This window comes from Buteo buteo, chromosome 12, assembly GCF_964188355.1.
Source record: "Buteo buteo chromosome 12, bButBut1.hap1.1, whole genome shotgun sequence".
Lineage (NCBI taxonomy): Eukaryota > Metazoa > Chordata > Aves > Accipitriformes > Accipitridae > Buteo > Buteo buteo.
Genome location: NC_134182.1, coordinates 17,267,807 through 17,289,714, shown reverse-complemented (window position 1 = coordinate 17,289,714; position 21,908 = coordinate 17,267,807). Strand labels below are relative to the sequence as shown.

General features: G+C 41.3%; 1 protein-coding gene across 1 annotated transcript in view; it reads right to left on the bottom strand.

Annotated features, from left to right (window-relative positions):
- Positions 1-21,675, bottom strand: part of PRKCE (protein kinase C epsilon) — a 301,238-nt gene extending 279,563 nt beyond the window's left edge. The window contains exon 1 of the mRNA XM_075042854.1: positions 20,125-21,675. Coding sequence (XP_074898955.1) covers positions 20,125-20,472 — 348 coding nt within the window. The 5' untranslated portion in view covers positions 20,473-21,675. The remainder of the gene's footprint in view (positions 1-20,124) is intronic.
- Between the last annotated feature and the right edge of the window lie 233 nt (positions 21,676-21,908).

The window sequence follows — 21,908 nt, the reverse complement described above, 5'->3', positions numbered from 1 at the left end:
CAGGAAACCTCCTAGTGGGGAATTACTGAATAACCAGATCAGCAAGGACAGATCAATTGCCTAATCCCCCTCTGTCTGTACTTGGCCTATATTTGGACACATAATCACCTGAGGATGAGGTATCGATTGGGACTGTAGGTATCGGAAGAGCCTACACAATTTTGCATTTAACGTACTAAAGCCTTGGTGTCAAAGATATATAGGAGCAGAGAGTTCCACATATATAAGCAAACTTTATAAATCATCCAGTATGTAATAATTTAGGTACAATTCAATAACCTTGCAGTACTTCTGGTGACCATATTGTTTTAGCCAGGTTACAGCATCACACTACACACAGATTGATGCGTTAAGACCACAGAGGATTGTATATGGCCTGTGATGATAAACTTCTCACAAGCATTTCAGCAACAATATCAAGGCTCATTTATCAGGGACAGGCATTTCTCTAGGGTAATACTGAGGTATTTCAGATGTTATTTATTTTTTTAATGTTGCAATTACGTTCCCAGTTTTCCTCTTCCCTCCTCTCCCCACTCAGGCGGGACTGATAGCCCTGCCAGCTTCGATTCACACTCTCCAGTAGAAAACAAGGGGGTGAGGACAGAACTTTACCCTCTTAAGAGGAGAAGTGCTCAGTTCCCAGTCAGATCTTCAGATCACCACGCAGATTTCAAAAACTCTCCAAACAACAGTCTATCCTTGTGCTCCATGTTACCTTGCAAGAGATTTTCTCCCGTGTGAGACCTTACCATGAGTCCCCTGACTGCCCTGCCTCGCAGAGAGGGGTTTCACAGCCCACACAGTGACCCAAGCCAAACTAACCAAGGTATCGCTATTTACTGATCATCATCATGAGCTAAAAGAGGAGCAAAAGTTACAGAGTGTACCTCTTCACTCATCCTTTATGCTGCAGATACTATGGAAAAGGAATGGATAAATGTGACGTGCTCTGTTCCTTGACATGCAGGATCATTTAGCCCTAACGCTCAAAACCAGCACAAGGTATTTTTAAAGCTCTATAGGCTTCTGGATTCCCCTTTTGAAGCTGACAGTCTGCAAACCAAAAATATTGCACGGTTACTTATTTGTTGTATTGGTAAACAAACTGGGAACAGTTCTTTCTCAACTCTTGATCACTGCAGGCCTGGCTGCAGGAAAGGTAGTCATATCTTCCGTTTCAAAATTAATTGCTAATATTCAATTAATTTTGACTCTGTACAGTTAAGAGTAAGATTTTGTCTGGTCTTTTCTCAGAGTTGGCACTGTCTGAAGCACATTTATTTTCACACTGAGAACCCAGAGATTCAAAGGACGGTCTGCAAATGTTTCAGAGGAAGTTATCAGTATTTTTCAGGGAAGTCCTGTACACCAAATACTTGAGATCAAGAAGATGTAACAGTAAGTCTATACACTAAAGGAGGTTACAAATGCAACTACCAGCACAGCTCCCCTTTCTACCACCTCGCTTCTCAGTGTTAAGATCGTCCTTTAGGTAAGATGAGAAGCACTGACTTCAAAATACTGACCTCTCCCACATGATGATGTCATATGATTATGCAATATTGTCCTCTAAAGATTACTGTATATTAAGGAATATGCCATATTTTCCAGATTGTTCTTGCATTATTTTCTGAGTGATCTGCATCATTGCATGATGGTAAACAAGGCTCCCCAGCCTTGACAGGAGACTGCCTCCCCCCACAAAGGAGTAACTTCCTTTCTTGCTTGCTAAATTTGGTTTAGCCTCCCTGTGGCCTCCCAGAAGGTGTCACCATGCACCAAGTGAAAAAAAGCTGTCCTAGAAAACAATCCCGTGCCCCAAATGATTATAGCTCAGGATCTGTACTTTATATATTTCCGGGGTGCTGCTGGTCCACAGGCATGGAAGCATTCTTCTCTTTCTCTGGAGCACAAGGAAGGCTCTGAAGCCTCATGATTAATCGAGCATGGTCAGCTTGACTCTCCTCAGGAGGAATGAGGAAACAGAGGTAGAAGAACCTGTTTAATGAAACTCTGAGAACTGAAGCCTGAGGCAGGAGCTTTGGTAGAATTAAGCACTGTGTCTTTTAAAAGTCTGTCTAATTTTTCCTCCCCTTTGCCTCCAATTTGTTTATAACCCATATATTGGAAGGGTCAATGAACGCACAAGTTCTTTTCAAACCACAGAAAACAGAGCAACACACAAATCCTGGGAAAGGTATAATATAAACAAAATCCCTTTGACTCAAGATGGTCTAAACCTTCTATACAACATTAGCATAGATTTAATATTTCAACAATAACAAAAAATAAAAAGAAACCATGCCTCATTTCTGTCATGCCATTAAAAACTTCTGTACCTTTTCAGGTAAGTTTTATTTCTACATGCTGCAATAACCAGATGCAAGAATTTTAGCCACTTGCTCATCATAACAGCAAGAAATTATGAGAGGACTGAATCAGTCTGACTATTGTATGTACATTTCTCAGTTCATGCTTAGAGCATATAGATTTCCTTGTGTAACTTCTAGAAAATACTGTGAAGAAACAGGTAGTTTTCCCCTTCAGCATGACTTGCAGTGAAGTCTCATTATACCCACCCTTAGTTCAAATAATGCCAACAATGACTGCAGTCAGAACATTGGTAGCAAATTAACCTCATAGGGACAGTAAAGTATGTATTAGTGGGAGAGGAGGAGTCTAATTCAAACATCCTTTGCAAGCTCTGAATCTCCATGCAGGCCGTGGTGTATTGAGATACCCACACACCATGAATGGCTCCAATGAATTCAACAAAGCTAAATGTGAAGGGCTTTGCAATTCATCTGGAAGTGAAGCACTACACCACTACATGCTCCTCTACCCAAAGATCTTGATTGCATATTCAATACATTCATCAAAGTGATAACCACTTAGGAATCTACTGATGAAAAGTACTACTTAAATTTGGCATTATTTTATTCTACGTAAGGGAAAAATACGTATAAATGCTCCTAAACATGAGAGCAAAACTAAAGAAGGATTTTTCCTTTTGCCAGTAAGCATCTCATATTCTGTTTTACCCTCTCGATGTCTCATTTTCATATCAGAGTTCTTATTAGTACAACAGACAAACAATGAAAATGTGAAAGTGATATGGTCCCTGTAGATCAGCTTCTACCTTTACTCAAGTGCTGTACATGTCTGTGTACATACAGAGCACTTCTGATGTGCACTGCAAGCAATATTGGCAGTTTAAAAAGCTGACAGCAGTAACCTGATTTTACTTCAGAGGGTAGATCTAATCTTAGGACCTGATCCCATCAGGAACTGAGAGCCATAAACTTACTGGAAATCAAGCAAGCTCAGCATTTCACTGGAGACACTCAGCACCTCATAGGTTCAAATCCATACTTTTTAAAAGTCATTTCCTATTTGTCCTTTGTTTACCCTGGCTTAACCTGAACAGCGAGGCTTTCCGACACAGAGATAACTGTGGAAATGATTACTCTCATATTCTTTGATGATTTCAAAAGGCAGGAAAGAATCTCTCCCCCTTCCAAGGACCACCCAGCTGAAGCAAAGAACATTACTTTTTTCGGGCATGCTAATAAGAGCCAGTAATAACTCCTTGAGTTGCCTTGGCCTTGAAATACCTGACTGAACTTGCTTTTGTTCTCTCTCAGTAACATACTTTCCTTCTGTATCTGCTTTCACACAGTTATCACTCAGACAACCCTGAAAGGGAGGCTGCCCAACATCTCCCCTTCCAGTCAACATAACCTCTTCCTATGACACATATTCACAGCTGTGATGTGTTTTATCCATTATACCTGTCTCACATTTGGATGGAGCCGCTGGGAAACACAGTGTAACAAACTAGGTCTTCAAATTGAGCTTTCTAATGATTAAATATGTTAACTGTAACTAAAGCTGCTACCAGTCTCTCCAGGGAAAAAAAAGAACACAGAGGTGGTGGAGAATGACATCTCCTTTCCTAAGCTACTAACAGGAAAGAAAATCCAGAATGAGTTGGACACACATACCCAAATAAATGAAGAGAAATTATTTCATCCCCCCTCACCCTCATGTACTCCAGTTATTTGGAGCCAAAACCGGGGGGGGGGCGGAGGGGGGGCAGGGGGCAGGGTGTTTTTGTTTGTTTTTTTAAATCAGGCTAGCACATGCATGCATGGTTTTCTGTGGCTATATGCTTTGTTTCTGAACCAGGATCTCTCATAGGAGTTTTGATAAATGTAACCTGTCACCATGATTTTTAAGTTCTGCCAGGAGCAGAAGTGAGGTACTTCTCAACTGAGGAGATGCAAACAGCAACCAATGAAACAGTGATTACAAGTACCCCTGAGAAAGTAAGGTACAAGAGGGAAGTGGTACTGGAAAAGTAATAACCCTAAGGATAGCAGGGTTGAAGGAAAGTAGCATTGAACCTGTGGGTTTGAAGATGTAAGCTCTGGGACATGAGATCTGAGCTTTGGGACAGATGGTATTTTGAGGCACAAAGGAGTTACCTACCCGCGGTCTTCACTTACAGCTCTTACCAGGAACCTGTTCTGTGAGCAGAGACACCTTCAGGACTGCTGGATACCCCTCCCATACTCTCTCTTTTTTGCTGTTGAAATATGTCAGCCTTGAGATAAACATCTAACATACTACATTTATATTTTAGGAAGTGAGGACACAAATGTTAACTTCACACTGAAGCAACGATGACTGATATGGTCTCACATTGCACAGTGGACCTGCCAACAATATTAATAAACAAATCTGTATTCATCTAGTATTCATTCAATTCTAGTATACATTCAAAGCATTCTGTCTTAACAAAGCTCATCTGTAATCAGTGTTACTGTTCCAGGAAAGTAAACCTGTGACACCAGGAGAATTTGAAGATAATTAGTTGTATCTGGGCACCATGTCTTCTCATATTTACCTAATACAAGAAAATCATAGCTTCTCTGCAATCAAAGGTGTCACACTATTATAAGCCTACAGTAAGAAATGAAGCTGAACTGTTAACATACTCCTTTAAACCGCTATTCTAATTGAATTTCATGAGCCACATACATTTGAAATCAAGCAAATCCATAAGACTACATTCTAAGGGCACTGGTTTCTTGCTGTAGATCACTGACCAGTGTATTGCAAAGTCAACAGTAAATTTTGGATGGCCGTACAGAAATGCATAAGTTGTGAGTTTAAAGTCAATTATCATGAACAGATGAAAACTCTAAGTAATTCAAGCCATAAGTTCATCACCTTTGCACTCCAATGCCTTCAGCTTTGCGTAATACCACAAAACTGATATTCCCACCACTAACTACTTTTAGTATGACGAACGTTAACAATTCACATTCTGACATTTTTTTCTGTAGTGTCTGCACAACACCTTATGGATGAAAGAACTGTAAGTAAAAAGCTTTACTACACTTACAAGTCCAGCTGTTAAATTTATACTGATCATAAAGCTCAATAATATACACAGTATCAAAAGACCCAACAGAATGCTACTTCTTCACTGTGAAAGGATAGCAATGGCTATGTTATGTCCTTCCCCCCACTTCATCTGAGCTCCAAACACAATAAATAATGAATAATTTTGCAACTCCGAGTAGCTAAACTGACACCTCCTTTTAATTTCCCCAGAATCTCTCTTCCTCAAATTCGTAAAGCCTTGCTTGCTATAATCCACACCAAATTTATCCCACCCAGGATCAATCCTGAAGCGTACATAACATGTTAACCCCAAGCCACATTTGCACATCCGGTGTAGTGACTCTGTGGCTTTTTCAAAACCAGGGACTGCCTTGTGTAAACCACAGGCTAGTAGTTTGCTAGGCAGGCAACACCAATACTATCTCACTTGTATCTGTTTTATAAACACGCTCAGGTGTTGGGCTATCAGGCTTTGCTGCACTGCATAGCTGCTCCACAGCACACACCAGCTGCACTTACTCCTTCTTACACAACTCAAGCTGTAGCATCCTAAGCGTTTCTACTGCTAGTAACAAAGACAAGGCCCTAAAAATGGAAAATCAAATGTTCCGTTTCTTCAAATGAGTGACCCAAATGGAAGTCCTCTTTCCTCTGAACTTAGTGCATGAACAACCAAACAACAAATACTTCAACTTTACATTTTGCCTGCTGTTGTCTTCTACCGTATTAACTACAGTTATGGGATTATAAATGATACACAAAATCATGAGTTAGGATGACAGCTTTCAAAGGTGCTCAAAACAATTCGTTCTACATTTCAGAGGGATTTGAACATCCAACTCTTCAGCCCCTTTAACAGCCTGTGTATATTCATACACAGGTAGGCTCAATACCAGAGGGCACTCGAAGTACATGCATGCAGGACAGCTCTACACAGTAATTTTTTCACTGTAACAGTAAAGCTGGTGCTGCCCCCAACTAGTCATCCAGAGAGGCAGCCCAGCTTCAAACTACTGACTCTGCTTTGACAGTCTGGAAGCCTGGATTTATAGATCCATACCTCTACAGAGAAAGCTCCAGTGTCAAGAACACAGCAAGATGGAGGCCCTGCATTTCTGTTTGTTCACTGTAACTGAAGGATGCACAATAAAGTGGTTGCAGAATTAAAACAGAAAAAAAAAACCCAACCAAATTCTAAACCCAATAGCCTAAAAAAGCTATGCTACAAGAAGGAAACAGAAATGTGACGGTAAGAATCCTTCTTTTAGAAAAGGAGAATATGAACAGTGATTGACAGATGAGGAAGAAGCTGAAAGACAGAAAGATAGATATCTAAAAGGTATCAGGCAGAAACCTTATTTCAGTAGTCTAAGTCTCAGCCCCAGTCTCCCCTCTGTAAAAATGAGGATACTGATACTTCCATTGCAAAACTCTGAGATTAAAACCATAATGCTTGTACCATACTTCTGGGTGATATGGAGGAATACAGTTTCTCCATCCATTACACTTCCTCTTAGGAATGCTGTGAAGATGACTATGCTCAAAATTCTCCAGGCTCAGATATTTTGATAATGATTTTCATTACTACCTAAGACAGATAAGACCTATGTATCACTACATGTCAATCTGAAGCAGACAAAGGCCTCTTCTGGAACCACCGATGTAAAAGGCTGGACTATTCATTTTATAAGAAGATTTAATACCTGAATTATGAGTGAATGCCCATCCCATCATTTCCCATTACTGACATCCTCATTTGTTTGAAGAAATTATGTGAATTGAAATAAAGGCAAGAATTACAGAAGAGAGAGGAGATAACATGTTATATCACAAGTAGATGCAGGACAACTAAGTATGTAAAAACTTGTCTGACCAGTTCACAGCATGCAAGATTATGATGAAGTTACTACACATTATCTCACGACTCCCTAAAACTTCAGACCATAAAGTAATCAGGATCAGGAACACTTTGTGTACTGTGAAAATTAATTCACAAACCTCACCTGTTACCACAAACACTAAGGAAAACCAAGCAATACTGATGACAGACATTTTTATGCCGTGACCTGTTCTGACATTTTGAAACTATTATTTAAGGAAAGCCTGCTGCACATATGATCTTCCTTATTTGTGCAATCTGGTCTATTACAAAGTGGCTTCACTTTGTTGACTGTCTGTCTTACTTACATGTTCCTTGGTTTGGCACACAACATAAGCTTCAGCCTTTTTCTCTGCTGACTCACGTGAATAAAAACATTCTCCCTTAACTACTCAGACAACTACTGCTTCCCCAAGGGCCATCAAATACATTTGTAGAAGTTGCAATAACACACTATTTATTTCTTTTGCATAATTCTGTTCTGAAAAGTATAGACTTGTACTTTGTTACGCATTTTCTACGGCTTTTGCACGTCACTTCTATCTTGATACACAGGTCCAAAACCTCTATAGATCTCATGTTGTACTTTATGACCTTACTACCCAAAAGTGACATAATAAGTTTTCTTATTTTACAGCGTAAGCTCCTCCAGGAAGAAACTATTAATTTTCTCTTTCTGCACAACCTAACACATTGTGAGCATGAACAAAGAGAAAGTAGTAACTCCTGCATTCAAAACTGTCACCCTGCCAGAATGTATGCATCCACGCTCCAAGGTGGTTTCAGCACTTCACTCCTGTCTTACTGGGGATATCACTAGCATCAAGTACATTTTCATAGGTGCATAAAATGTCTCCAAGACCTCACATTATTTGCATTGTAAAGTTGATTAACTGTGCATAAAGCTTACATATAGGGGTTCTGCAGACCAGCACACTGCTGCTGGGAAGCATATTTTACTTGCTAGTCTGCAAATAGGGTGCAGGGCTGATTGACAGTTGCTGGAAGAGCTGCCAACTTTTTGGCAGTTGTACAAAACATTCGACCTGTAATTTGTCTTACTGATCACTGCCACAATTATGACCAGGTCCCAAACAAAAGAAGCCCATACAGTCCAGTGGGAGACTGCTGTAAGAAGAGGTTTCACCAGAGCTGCCCCCATTTCTCACTCTGCCTGCATTCCATTTCGGTCAGATGCTTTTCTTGACTTCCATCTTCCAGGAACAGCATAAAAGACAAAATGACATCCTCACACTTCACATCTGATTTTAAACCTGATTTTAAAAAATGTAAACTTTGGATTACACTAAGGATTTTGAAAGCTTTATGGTATTAATAACACTGATACAGCAAAACAGTGCTTGGCTGGAGAGTGCACACTTTTTAAACCAAATATAACAGTTGGAACATGTTAGAGCCTGTCAGTTTGATGTCCAGAGTACATTCAAACAAGGCTAGAGATCAGTTTCATTTTATTTGTTCAAATACCCAATGATTTACTATTGTTTTGTTAATGAAGTATCAGTCAGAAAAAAACCAAAAAGTTAAGGTTTGGGGCCTGTTTTGGGGTTTGGTTTTTTTACTTTAAAAACACTCTGAACAATACCACATGTGAGAAAATATGTACGTAACAAACTGAAGAGAAGGCTCATTGGTCAGAACTGACAATTCTGACCAACGCATTCACAAGCAGTTCACAATGCACTCACAAAATCATTCATAAACAGTTTAGAAGCTGAGCTTACTACATATAAAACACTGAAAAATAATCACTGATGAAAAGACAGCTGGGTAACACTTTCAAAAGACTGCTGAATCAGGAGCCTAAATTCTTCATGGGACTTCCACATATCTGAAAAATTTACAACAGGCCTCAATTCTGAGAAATACATAAAGTGCAATATTAAACTTATAAGGAATTCAATTGATGGTCTCCCTAACTCAGCTAGTAGCACAGAGGAATCACTATGTATGCAACTAAATGATACACGTACTCTCAACAGTTTCAGCAACAGGGAACACCACTCAAAGAAATTTCCATTAAAGTCAATATAGGAATATAAGCTTTGAATTGCTGTGCAAGACAACTTACACCTTGTCTGCCCTCCAGTCATTAGTGTATGATACACACTACAGACTTAAACTTCTTTTGTGTTTGTTTAAGGTATATTGGTTTTTGCTTACTCATACATCTACTTGCCAACAAAACTAACACAGAAAAGTTTCTGCTTTTTGCACTGCACTGGGCTATGACAAATGCAGGTCAGCTGTACCTGATCTCTTTTTTTACACTATATTACTGTTGTACAGTGAACACCTGTCAAAAAAGATTGGGATCCCACAGTCCTACTAAATGATATATACAAGAAAGTAATATGATATCCCCTACCCAAGGCATCCTCCAACAAACGGGCAAAGCAGACACAAAGAATGAGTGTAAACTGGCAAGGAAAGAGCACCTAAAGAGATAGGAACTTGTCTGGGTCATGGTGTCCAGGCTGTTAATGCACCACGGAATTGTTAAAAATCAGTTTAGTTGAATTTGTATTTTAAAACCCTTTACATGGCCTTATAAAAAATGCACATGCAAAGCTACCTCCTAAATATGATCACTAAACCTATATTCTTGTTAAAGTAATGGACTTTACTATACATATATATATAAAAATAAATAAAGTATTGCATAAAGGTCATCAGGAAGAGCTACAAGGTTTTGCTCTTTAGGTGAAAAGCACTGTCACTTGCTTCTGATGCAACAGGTAACACTCCTACAAAATCAGTATGAGGTGTTAATAAAACTTCTTTCCTCTTTCCTCCTCTCAGAGCCTTGATATGGCTCTGAGAACTTGCTGGCACAGAGAGTAAAGGTGCAGAATAAAACTTAACAAAGCTTATCACAGCCCAGTGACATCATTACATAGGATTAACCCTATATATCGTGTCTGTAATTGATTATTGTACTGGTAGTGCTCTAACCCAGCTACTGATAAGGAAAAAAAGCTCAAATGTAATAATACAGTCAATACTAGCTTTCATGGAATTATACAGAAAAATCCTATAGTTCCCTAAAAGTGGATGATCCCAAATATTCTTAAAGCTATATGGGATACTCAGAAATAACTAGGAATTTGAGAACCATGGACTAGACCATAAGGGCTGTCCCTCTAAACCTGTCAACTCCTTGAAGAGAAACACCACATCATGCAAAGCATCAGGATCTCCAAACATTTCCAGCAAAATGTCCACTATTGCCTCTCTCCTTGAGGTTTTGAGTTAGGGACACCAAGCAAAGCTCAGTTGATAGGCTGCTGCTAAGCTACCACTTCAGCCTTTCACACTGGTAAGCATTTTCCTATTATTTCTTTTGGCTGCCCCAATCTGCCTTTTTTGACTTGTGCTTGCACTGTAATTTTTTGAAGACAGAAACCATAATTTCACTTTATATAAAATAAAAATACCAAACAATACTAGGTATTTTCCGTGATGAGGAGTCCCTGAAAATCCCAACAGTCAGTACCAACTAAAATTTTACAACAGTGTTTCCATTGCTTGGAATAATCCAGTTTTCAGTGACAGATCATGTTCTTTCAACATCTCACTGACTCTGCCAAAACCAGAGCATTTTGCTTGAAGTTCAAAGCTACCATATTACACTTCTTCCTTCAACCACTTCTGTAGTATAACTAACTGGAAACTCGGTGCATCACTTCTGATTGAACATAACTGTTCCAACAGCCACCAGTCTGATCAGTTAGTTCCCTGCTGCTTGCAGAGAAGCACAGTGGGGACATGCTCTGGATGACAGCAGCTGGGCAAATCCCACAGAGCTTCAGATACTGAAGATGCTTCTGAGTCCTACTAACACGAGGAGCTCACTGGTCCACCAGTGTGACAAGAAGAGAGAAGGAGTTGGAGTGGTAGGACTAACAGCAATATGGATATATAGGAAGTAATAACAAGAAAAATTAAGGAAAAGTTAAAACAGCCAGCCAGGACTTGAGGACAAGGTGATAGCAGTAGATTAAGGAGAAAAGAAGTGGGCCATGAGGTCAAATGTTCAAGGGGTGCCAATGGTTACAAGGAAGGAAAAGGCAAAGAAACTCAAGAGGAAAAGAAAAAAAATTACAAAAAAAAGATTCCTCAATAAATCCAACTAGAACCACGTAGGAAAGAGAACAAAGTGGATGAAGCATGAGTGATCTTTAGCCTTTCCTTTTCCAACAAATTCTCCAACATCATTTTCAAAGACTATGGATCAATCTCACCTTGAAATAAAGGGAAGCTGACAGATGCCGCAAAGACTTATGCGATGAGTAAATATGGTCCCAGCAAGAAAACTGTATTTGGAATAGGTCTGTGTAGAGATCTATAGCAGGACATTTCATTCACATAGCCTGCTACCATTGCCAACATCAAAATCTTATGCAATCCTGTAAAGGTCACCCCATCATTTCTTGACCATCTTGAAGCCAGAACAGATAAAGAAAGATGGAGAATTGGCAGCATGAAGACAGAACAGATGATAAAGAGGAAACTGAAAGAAAACAAGGAAGGAGAAAACACTACTCTCTTGCTGGCTTTTAATCTGTGAAAGAAAGCAAAGCAATTCCAACCATTTCCTCATCACCTGTGCAGAGTATGCATCAGTCTTCCCTTCATGTCTCCACCACCATTACATCTGCTTCATTGCTACCACATCACTATCTAAAGATACTTATAAATATTAACATTGACAAAGCCTTATATTTTTTAATGACATTACAAAGGCCAATGTACTGAAGAATGAAGTTCTAAAATGCATAAGAAAGCCTGGTTCCCCATGATAAGAGGCTTTTTACATATTTATACTGTAAAGTACTGAAAGATATTAAGTTGGAAACACTAAGTATTAAGTTTGCCTACTCTTCATTTAAGATACACAGATACAATGGGGGCTCGCTGTTCAAACAATGAAGACATGAAATTTATTTGGCAACATCTAGCCATTATTCACGCTTTTTTGTTCCTGCCTGTGATGAAACTGCCCAGCAGGACACAGAAACAACCAAAATGATTCTATTGTCTGGAACAATTAAATCAGCTCAAGTTAGCCAATATAAGGCAGAAATGGCTGCCTGCAAGCCTCCAATGGAATCAAACTTTGCCTTTTTTAATTCTAAAAGAAATGGTGTTTCTTTACTTCTGTTCTTCAACAATTCAAGCCCTACAGACTCCAGTGGGGAAAAAACTCTCAGAACTGTGTGGCATTTCTCTAACACTGCTTCCAATAAAATATATGTTAAAACTCCTGTTATATTTAATGGGACCATGTCAATATCACTAGGTTTTTTCGCTGTGCTATTCAGAAATATGTGAAATCTTGGCTTCTGTTAAATCACAGCAATGATAATTTAAGAATTTCTAACTCTTAAAGGAATGTAAGTGAGAGGACACTCAGAAATCAACTTTACTAGCAATTCAAGCTACTGACTGTGAGTAATAATCAGAGTTGATAATAATTCTGCAGATGTTCTTACATCTTATTCATTTGCATTTTGCTTTACTAAAATATAGTGCAAAGTACGTAAGTGCCACAAAAGTTACCCAATCTCTAGAATTATTTGTTAGCTTTACAGTTGCAGTTTCATACCAATATTGCCAAATATATTTTTTAATTATTCTAGTGACTGCGTGCCTAATAGGAAAGCAGTCACTTACAAACACAAGGTTAAAACTTTTTGTCAGCCTTCTGTAATGACCACTTTGCCCCCAAATGGTAGAAACCCCTGTAACTGCTATAATTTGCTTGACTCAAAAGGGCACGCAAAATATCCCCATTCTTCAGACCTTGCTTTGTCTAGCTTGACAAAAGGGTTGGTTTGGTTCCCCCCGCAAACAGGCAGTTTTCCAAGCTGTCTTTGGAATTCTGATCTTATTCCATATCCAGATAGTTCCACTCCTACCCTTCCATGTGCATGGAGGGAAAGTCTCTTCTCAGTCCTCTCTGACCACAGATTTCCCATTACTTGCATACCTTATTGTTTCCAAAACCTCTCTTAACATGAACTGTAGATATCTTTCTCTTACAGTCTAATAACTGGGGTGAGGGAAAGGAGATTAAGACAGTACCAGGTAAAGCAGAACTGAATTCAATCAGTCAATTCCAAGCAGAAAAGCCCGCACCTCTAATTTTTTACAAATCGTATTTGCAGCCTCCCCTCAAAATTTGAAAACCCCCAAAAAGTTCATTTAAATGGAAGTATAGTTAGGGAGTGGAAACTAATCACTCTTAGATGCCAAGTCCTACAATTCCAGCTTAAATCAAATCCTCATTTTGGCAGTATTTAAAGAATTCTGGACAGGGAGGGCAGAGATTTAGTTTTGATGGCTGAGGAAAGCAGAAACCAGGCTTGCATGTGCAAGATTTGCAGAAGAATAATAAATCAGTAAGAGTAAAATAAAAGTAAAGGATGTTGTTATTTATTCTCAGTTTTCCCTTGGAACACAGGCACCAATTGAGGAAAGAATTTAAACACATGCCTACATGAAATCCAGTGAACCCAGCGAACCCAGTGAGATCAGTGGTTTACTCACAACCACAAAGTTCTGCTTAGTGTCTATGGAACAACCTGAGCTGGAATAATGATACGCACTGTCTAAAAACTGGTGCAAGAAGGACATGTAGGAATCGTTTTCACCCTGCCTAGACATTTCTTAACATCTAGCTTTGAATTAATACCTATGAACTGGACTCTATTACTGGTAAATTTGTTCTAACAAATACTTCTACAGAGTTCAGTGGAATTACTTTCACTATGTGGAACTTCGTATAGGTGTTGGTATTAGCAACAATAGGATGAGATTCTGATCAGTCATGGGATCAAATCCTGACCTACATGTATGATAATTCAGTGCTAAGTGAAATGCATGCTCTACTACACATTTTTTATGCTCTGAGCAATTTTTTTCATGTCTGAAGTGAGACTTCAAAAGCTATACACTGAGCAAGGCAGGCAAGAAAAAAAACCCAAAACAGGTCAGTGAGCAACATACGGCCTTCAACTAGTCAATTTGCCTATGCCAGCTCATCCCTGTCTCCTACATGTGTAGCTTTCTGCTGTTGCCAAAAGGGCAGCTGGAGTATGTGGGGTAGCAGCAACTATTCGTTACCCTCCTCTGGGTTTCTCTCCATGCCTCATCTCTTCCTTTCCCCACTTTGCCCTTTCTCTTTCCCTGCAGTAGCAACTGCAGAGGCAGCTTTTTCCCCCTCTATTGCTTCTCAGCAGGCTGCGAAGCACTGCAGGTAAGCAGGAGCTGTTAGGAGAGAACATTTCTAGCAGAGAGTAGGAGTAGATTATGCAGCTGTAGAAAAGGATTGATACAAGATAGTGGGTGACCTGTGTAGTGACTGTGCCACGTCCCCAGCAGAGAGGGAAAAGACGAGGCACAGGAGGGAGACACGCTGGGGGAGAAGGCAACGAAGACCCCTACCTACCTGCACAAAGTGCTCTCCAAAATCTCCCATCTTCTCCTGACAACCGCCCACCCTCACAATTACACTGAGTCCCTGTGAAACCCTGCCGATCACCCTTGTCCCCCAAGCCTGACAGACCTTGCTCAGTGACAGCCTTGTCATGCAGAAACCTATCAAACAGGAAAGCAATTTCCCTTTCATTTCAACAAATACTCTTCTGATAACAATGCTTTTCAGCAGCCCATGAACCGCAGTTTAGATGAGATGTAAAGCTTTCAGAAGCAAAATCCTAGGCCTTTCAACACCATCAGCACAGATAAGTTCAGGCAGTAGATGAAAATAAAAATATGCTACAGTCACACTCTGCTAGCCCAATGCCAACCTTCAGTAGTATATGGCACAAGGAGAGGTTAATGCACAGGGTGACCTGCACTAAAATGATGACAATTCCACTCTCTGTCTGCCAGCTACAACAGATCATCTGCTGACTGAAAGGAGTTCTGATTTCAGCAACAGAAATGGCATTCAAAAAAACAAAATAAAACCACAAAAAAACAAACAAAAAGTGAAACTCTTATAAGCACCTAAGTAGTCTTCCCAGTTAATTCAGATTAGAGGCGCTGGAAGGAGACAGTTCTACTCCTCACATCCATGGACAGCTCACAGGACCAAGGACTCAGAAGAGTTTTAATCCCCACCCCCCACTATTGCCTTTTGGGTGACATTCAGAGCTCCATTAACCTAGGTGTCTAACTGTATGGACTGCAACTTAGAGACCTAGTCTTTCCAATAGGAAAACTTCTTCAATAGTACACTATAAACATGACATAAAAATATGTAACTCAACAGTTCAACAAGTATGTAAAAGAGTGTACTTATTCCCCATGCCATTTCCCATAACTCATCATCAACTTGTTATTGATATATTAATTCATAATAAACTTGCTTTATGCAATGGTGGCACAGTTGCATGACTAACTTCACATTGATAAAATGGAAATATGAAGGGATGCTTTTAAAAAAGTATAATGTTTTAAATTTAGATCTTAATAAGCAGCACTGAAGAGAAAAAAAACAGTATGGAAGAGATTTAGGATTAGCAAAGAAAAGCTCACTGAAACCTGTGTTTTATTTTTTTCCTAACAACATTAGGGATTTTTTTAAGACAACAGAAAATTAAACTTGTTTCATTAACCTAAATATAGCTGTAAAATATTTTCAGTGGAAATAGAGGTTTTTCTTGCTAAACATTGTGATGTCCTGAACTGATTTAATGAGTCCTGCTACTCTGCCTGCAAATGGATTTCTTAGGACGACTCAATAGGTTTTCTCGTGTACAGCCAGGCTAATGGCTAAGACCCTTAGATGGTGTCTTTGGCATAGGTCCGATCACACTGATTTCATCCATTGTCAACTCTGGAAAGTGGACTTGAACTCAGAACCCAGATTACCAATCATCCAAACACATAAACATTGATTGTGCTAATTCACAGGAGTGTAACCACAAGGATAAATATCAACAGAATTTTCCTTCCTGATCTCAATTCTACTGATTAAAATGTAGCTGCATTACCAACTCAACTGCAACATTTACATATGCCAGATGTGAGAAGGCTAGATAAAGACATACTTTATTATTACCTGAATAACCTAACTAAAAAAAAAATACAGCTACAGCTTTCATGTTACTAATTTGTTTTTCAATCAGAATTTGCAAGTTGTTTATTGTTCTGTATTTCATATTTTTCAAAGTGTAAGTTCACCAACATTCTCTCGAATACTCTATGCCATTCTGTATAACATTTTATGCGCTTACAGAAAAGCCTGTAATGTCGTAAATCCAAAGCTCTCTTTAAAACTGCAGTGTAGCCATGACTGAAAAAATCTGCAAAACTGACACTTTTACTGTGCTATGTCTGTATTGATGCACCACTGGAAAAGCAGCCATCTTTTTAATTGTCACTATACCTTTTCTAGAAACCCAAACAAATATTTTACATTGAACATTAAAAAAAAAAAAAAAAGGGTATATATTTTGTTTAAAAGCTTCCATCCAGTAAAATCTGAACCACTGTTTTAGGCCACAACTTTGATTTTTTTAATATATATATTCAGGGAGTATACATATCATAAGGTTAAAAATAATTTTTACAACTGCTGAATACTCTGTAGATAAAAGGAACCAGAATGTTGCATATTTATCTGACTTGTCCTAATACAATAGACGCTATCATGATTTCAAGCTTTGTACTTGTTTATCATCCGTGTTTCCACTGTAACCATGGCATCAGTATATAGCACAGGCTTAACAGTGAGAAAAATACCCAGTATTTTCCTAAAAAACTCATCTCTTAGAAAAAAATACAAGGATTTGCACAATGGCAAAAACCAATTAAAGTAGGTGAACTGACTACAGAGAGAAAGTTTCTTCTTAGGGGAAAAAAAAAAAAAGAACACTAGTTCTTTGCAAGTCTTTTTTGCATTTTGGAATTCTGACAAGAACCTAGAAATATATTACAGGGTAAATAACATAACCTTGACCCTAGTGCAGATACTACAAATATTGAAATTTCCTTACAAAAATACATGCAGCATTATACGAGATTGAAAGCATTAAAGCTATTAATATATTGACAAGAGCTGTTCTCAGCACATGAGCATTTTCTCAAACCTGTTTAAACAGTGACAGTCCAGTCCTGCAAAAACTGTTGCATCATTCTGAAGGTAAAGAGGGGCAGCAGTGCAATTACACCAAACACACTCAACAAGCATACGGTAGCCAGTTCAAACTCTCAGGACTGCTTAAAGGGCAACCCTCAGAATGGCATAAGGTGACCTTACAGTCTCCAAGAGAGTTTCTTAGGTTGCATTTATTCGATATTTCAGACAGTAAGGAGGAACATGTTCCTGTGACTGCTGCTTTTAATTTGCTTGTTACAAAGCTGGGAAAGAGCACTACAAAAATATCTGCCTTAAATGCCAAGAGTGAAATGAAGGAATTAGTCCTCTTATTAAACAGAAGAAACTGACTGCATCGTACCAGAAGGTTTAGGCCACGTGCACCTTCCTTGTACTGTGAAACCCATTCATTTCATAGACAACTTCTCTTTTTCAGGTTTTAATATAGACTCCAGATACTGATGAAGATGCCAATAAATCTATTTACTTCACTATGGACTCTATAGAGATGTCATGGCCACAGGCCTTATTTTAACTCAGTGAAATCAGACAAAAAACCAATGTGATTTTGTAAAAGCCAGTTCTCTTAAGGTCCCTATCTATTAACAATTCAATAAATGCACTCGGTATTACAATTACAGTGACACATTCAGTAAACGGGCAGATTTTGGAAAGGGTAAAGCACAATCCTAAATACCTGCCTCTGCACCAATTTTGTGATACAGGGAGGGTGGTATACACTGTGTATTATACATACTGCACAAACACAATCCAAACTGTGAGGATTTACAACACCGAACAAGGTAAGCGATGCTTCAGAAGCTGCATTATATTGAGCTGACCAGTTACGATCCACTGCCATGTCCTCAATTCTGTCACACCAACAGCAAGCCTCGTCACTCCCTCATCTCCTCCCACTCAGTGAATGCTGGACAGCAATGAATCCTGGTGCAATAAAACACAGCATTTATCCAATTCAGCTAAGTAGTTCCTACCAAATCATGTTTACAATGGTCCTCAATCTGTTCAGTTCCACTGTTTATCTAGGGAACGTGTTCAGATGTTTGAGTTCACCTTAAAAATCAGAGCCAGGATGTACCCCAGCACACCAGCCCCACCAAAACTCAAACTTGGCATCTGCAACCTGCAAGGTCCTTGCAGATTTGGCAACAAACTCACAACATGTACCACACGCAAAAAGAACATACGAAATTATTATTCTTTCACTAAAAACCTGAGATAACATCCTTATCCCATTGGTCTCAAAGATGAAACTCCCTCTGATTTCAGGAAAGCCACAACTTGATTATCATTCAATCCAGGTAAAGGACATCTGCAATACTGCTGCATTTGTCTTTTCCTGATTTGGCTATTTTGCCTCTGCCTATCACCCAGTTTTACCATCTGAGCTTACTAATGTGTAGCTTTTATAGAGCATCAGAATGATCTAGATCCTAATTACCATGATGTAATATATGTAGCAGAGGTGAAAAATATTTTAAAGTTGTAAAGATAAAAGTTTTAACAGTAATGTTATTCAGCTCTTCATCAGCATAAATAGAGCCTAATTCTCTCACGCCTTTCCATCATTCTGACATCTCTTTATACCACTGCATTAAGTAAAGAAGCCCCAAAGAATACATGAAACTCAGAGCTATTAACTCTCGCTATTTTTATTGTGGTCCTGGGTTCTTTGTCTGTTTGCCAAAGAAATATTGCCCTGCCTAGTATCCTTGACCATAACAAATAAACACACAAAAAGATGAGCATACACATTTCAGAGAGCTGGTCAAGCAGGGCACATTTAAAATGAGAAGACGGTTACTATTGCTTTATTATACATCTTATTTAAAAGATATACAATTTAACTGTTTAATTGCAGAAATGTGAAATGTGCATATTCACGTTTCCTGTGTTTCTTTTTTTGTTTGTTTCATTTTTCCATGTTAAATCACGGTACCTGAGAATGTCAGACCAAGCATTTTCCAGGTTTTTTGTACTCTGACTGAGGCATGTTAGCTTCTGGGTCTTTACAACACCTTAGAAGCTGTTAGACACGTTGTGTATAAGGGCAACAGAATTTGTCTGGTTGGGGCCAAAATCCACCAGGACCCTTTTATCAGTTTCAGGCATCTGAAGAAGCACTGCACTAGCTCTACACATAAAGGTGTAGATCATGTGGGGGAGGGAAGGAGGAGCATAAGTGTTGATGCAGTGAGCTTTCAAGTGACATGAAGACCCCAAAGTGTCTCGTATCAGAGGTCAGGTCTGGATTTTTAAGGCTTCTCAATGCCAGGCTGACCAAGAGTATTCACACTGAAATGATGAATTCGGTCTAAGTGCTGGATCTGGGTTTTGCAGTAATGTTCTGTATGGATGCATTTTATTGGGGTTTTCCAAACACAGTAAGATAACTAGAGTTGTATTTATGTAATGTAATTTCAGAAACTGAAGTGGTAATTATACATCTCCTCCTTAGATTCAGCATATTTTTCTTTCCTCCCTTGCCTGTAGACCACATGCATTAGATACACAGTAACCATGACTATCCGAGTGTAACAAAGCATGGAAATAATGAAAAGCCTTCAGAGCCATTACATGTCCTTGGCAACCTAGCTCTGCAAGACAGATGTTGCATCCACAGCCGTGCCACTGAAAATCATATGTACATGTATGTATCTACATCGCAAACACTCACCCAGTCCTCGAAGTGGCGGCTCCCGTTCTGCAGCAAGTCCTCAAACTGTATAGTGCAGTTAGCCACAAAATCATCGTACCCGATGGGGGCATCATGGAAAACAGCCATCTCTATCTTCCTGCCATTGCAAACGTCGGTGACAAATTCATCATTCCAAGCAGGACTGTTGGTCTTTTGCTTGGTTGAGGTCTGCCCAATCCTGGAGTCGTCCACATTGAGGGCTATGTAAGGGTCCAGCAAAAAGGTCTGCGGCCTGGGACCCACCGCATGCCTCAGCGACCACGCCGTGGGTTTCAGATTCACCGCCTCGCAGATCTTGATTTTCAGCAAGCCATTGAAAACCACCATGGCTGGACGGCTGCACTTTTCCCGGGATTAAACACTCGCAGGACACAGTCGCACGGAGAGGGAGGGAGGGAGGGCAGGAGGTCTCGCCAATAAATAGGAGGGCAGGTCTGGGAGTGGGGGAGCAGGATACAGTGCGGGTCTCTTCGCCTCGCTGCTTCTGTTACCTTTGATTATTTAGCCTTTGCTCTTGCGACACCCAGTGAATACATTTATTTTCTTGCCCGTGTTTCTAACGGAAAACAAGGGAGGGGGGCCGCCGGGGAGGGGGAGGCGTCCGCGGCTGCAGAAACCCCCGAACGCAATCAAAACCCGAGCATAACCAATCCTTGGGGTGAGCGAGAGCCTTCTCCCTTCACCTAGACCATAATCCTGGATCAGACTTTGCAGAGGAGGCAGAGCCGCGATCCCAGGCTCCTGCACACGCCAGTCCTGCCCGTGCGCCACACAACAATACACACACACGCATACACACACGCACACGCACCCACCCACACAAATCAGAAACACCGGCCGACCCACCAGCCCTGCCTACTGCACAGCCTCCGCTCAGCAAACATCCACCCGAGGACCTTCCATCCGCGCCGGAGCCCGGAGCCGCCCGTCCTGTGCCGCCTCCTCCCCCTCCGCCGCCGCCGCCAAGGCCGAGGACCCAGCGGAGCGACCCCCGCGCATGGGGGGCGACGGCAGCGGAGCGGGCCGCGCGGGTCTCGGCAGGCTCCGGCTGGGCGGCCGCCGCCCTGGCGATGGGCAGAGCCGCCGCCGCCGCCGCCTCCCTCCCGCCTCCCGCCCCGCGCCCGCCCGCCGCCGGCCGCTTCCCTCCGCGCCGCGCCGCCCCGCGCGCAGCCCCAGCCCGCCTGCCGGTGCCGCTCCGCCGCTCGCTCCAGTGCAGGAAATGCGCAAAAGACGTCAGTGTGTGTGTGTGTGCGTGTGTGTGCGCGCGTGTGCGAGCGTGCGGAGGCAGCCCCGTCTGTGTGTGCGTGCGTGTGTGTGTGGGAGTGTGTGAGTGCGCGCGCGGGTGCACAAAGTTTTGCCTGTGGGGGGGAGCAACGCGGACGCCGCCAGCCGGGAAAACGCGCCGGGGGCCGTGACTCCCGCGGGCCGCCCTCGCCGCGCCCGCCGGGCGGCTTTCCGCGGGGGCCTCTGCCTCCTCCCCCCTCACAGCATAAAGCGGGGAAACACGCCTGGAAAAACCACCCCCGGCCGCCTTCCCCCCGCCCCCCGCGCCCCACGGCCGCTTTTATTAACGCGCTTGGTCACGGAGATCCTGCCCCCGGCCGCCGCGCGGCGCTGCCGTGACCGCCACGGCGACTTCCACCGCGCCGGGCGCTTCTGGCGCCGCGGGGTCGGCCGGCGGACGCCTCTTCCCGCAGGGCTTTCCGCCCGCCCGCCCGCCCGCCCGCTCGCTCTCCTCTCCCGTGACACCGCCGCCCCCGGGA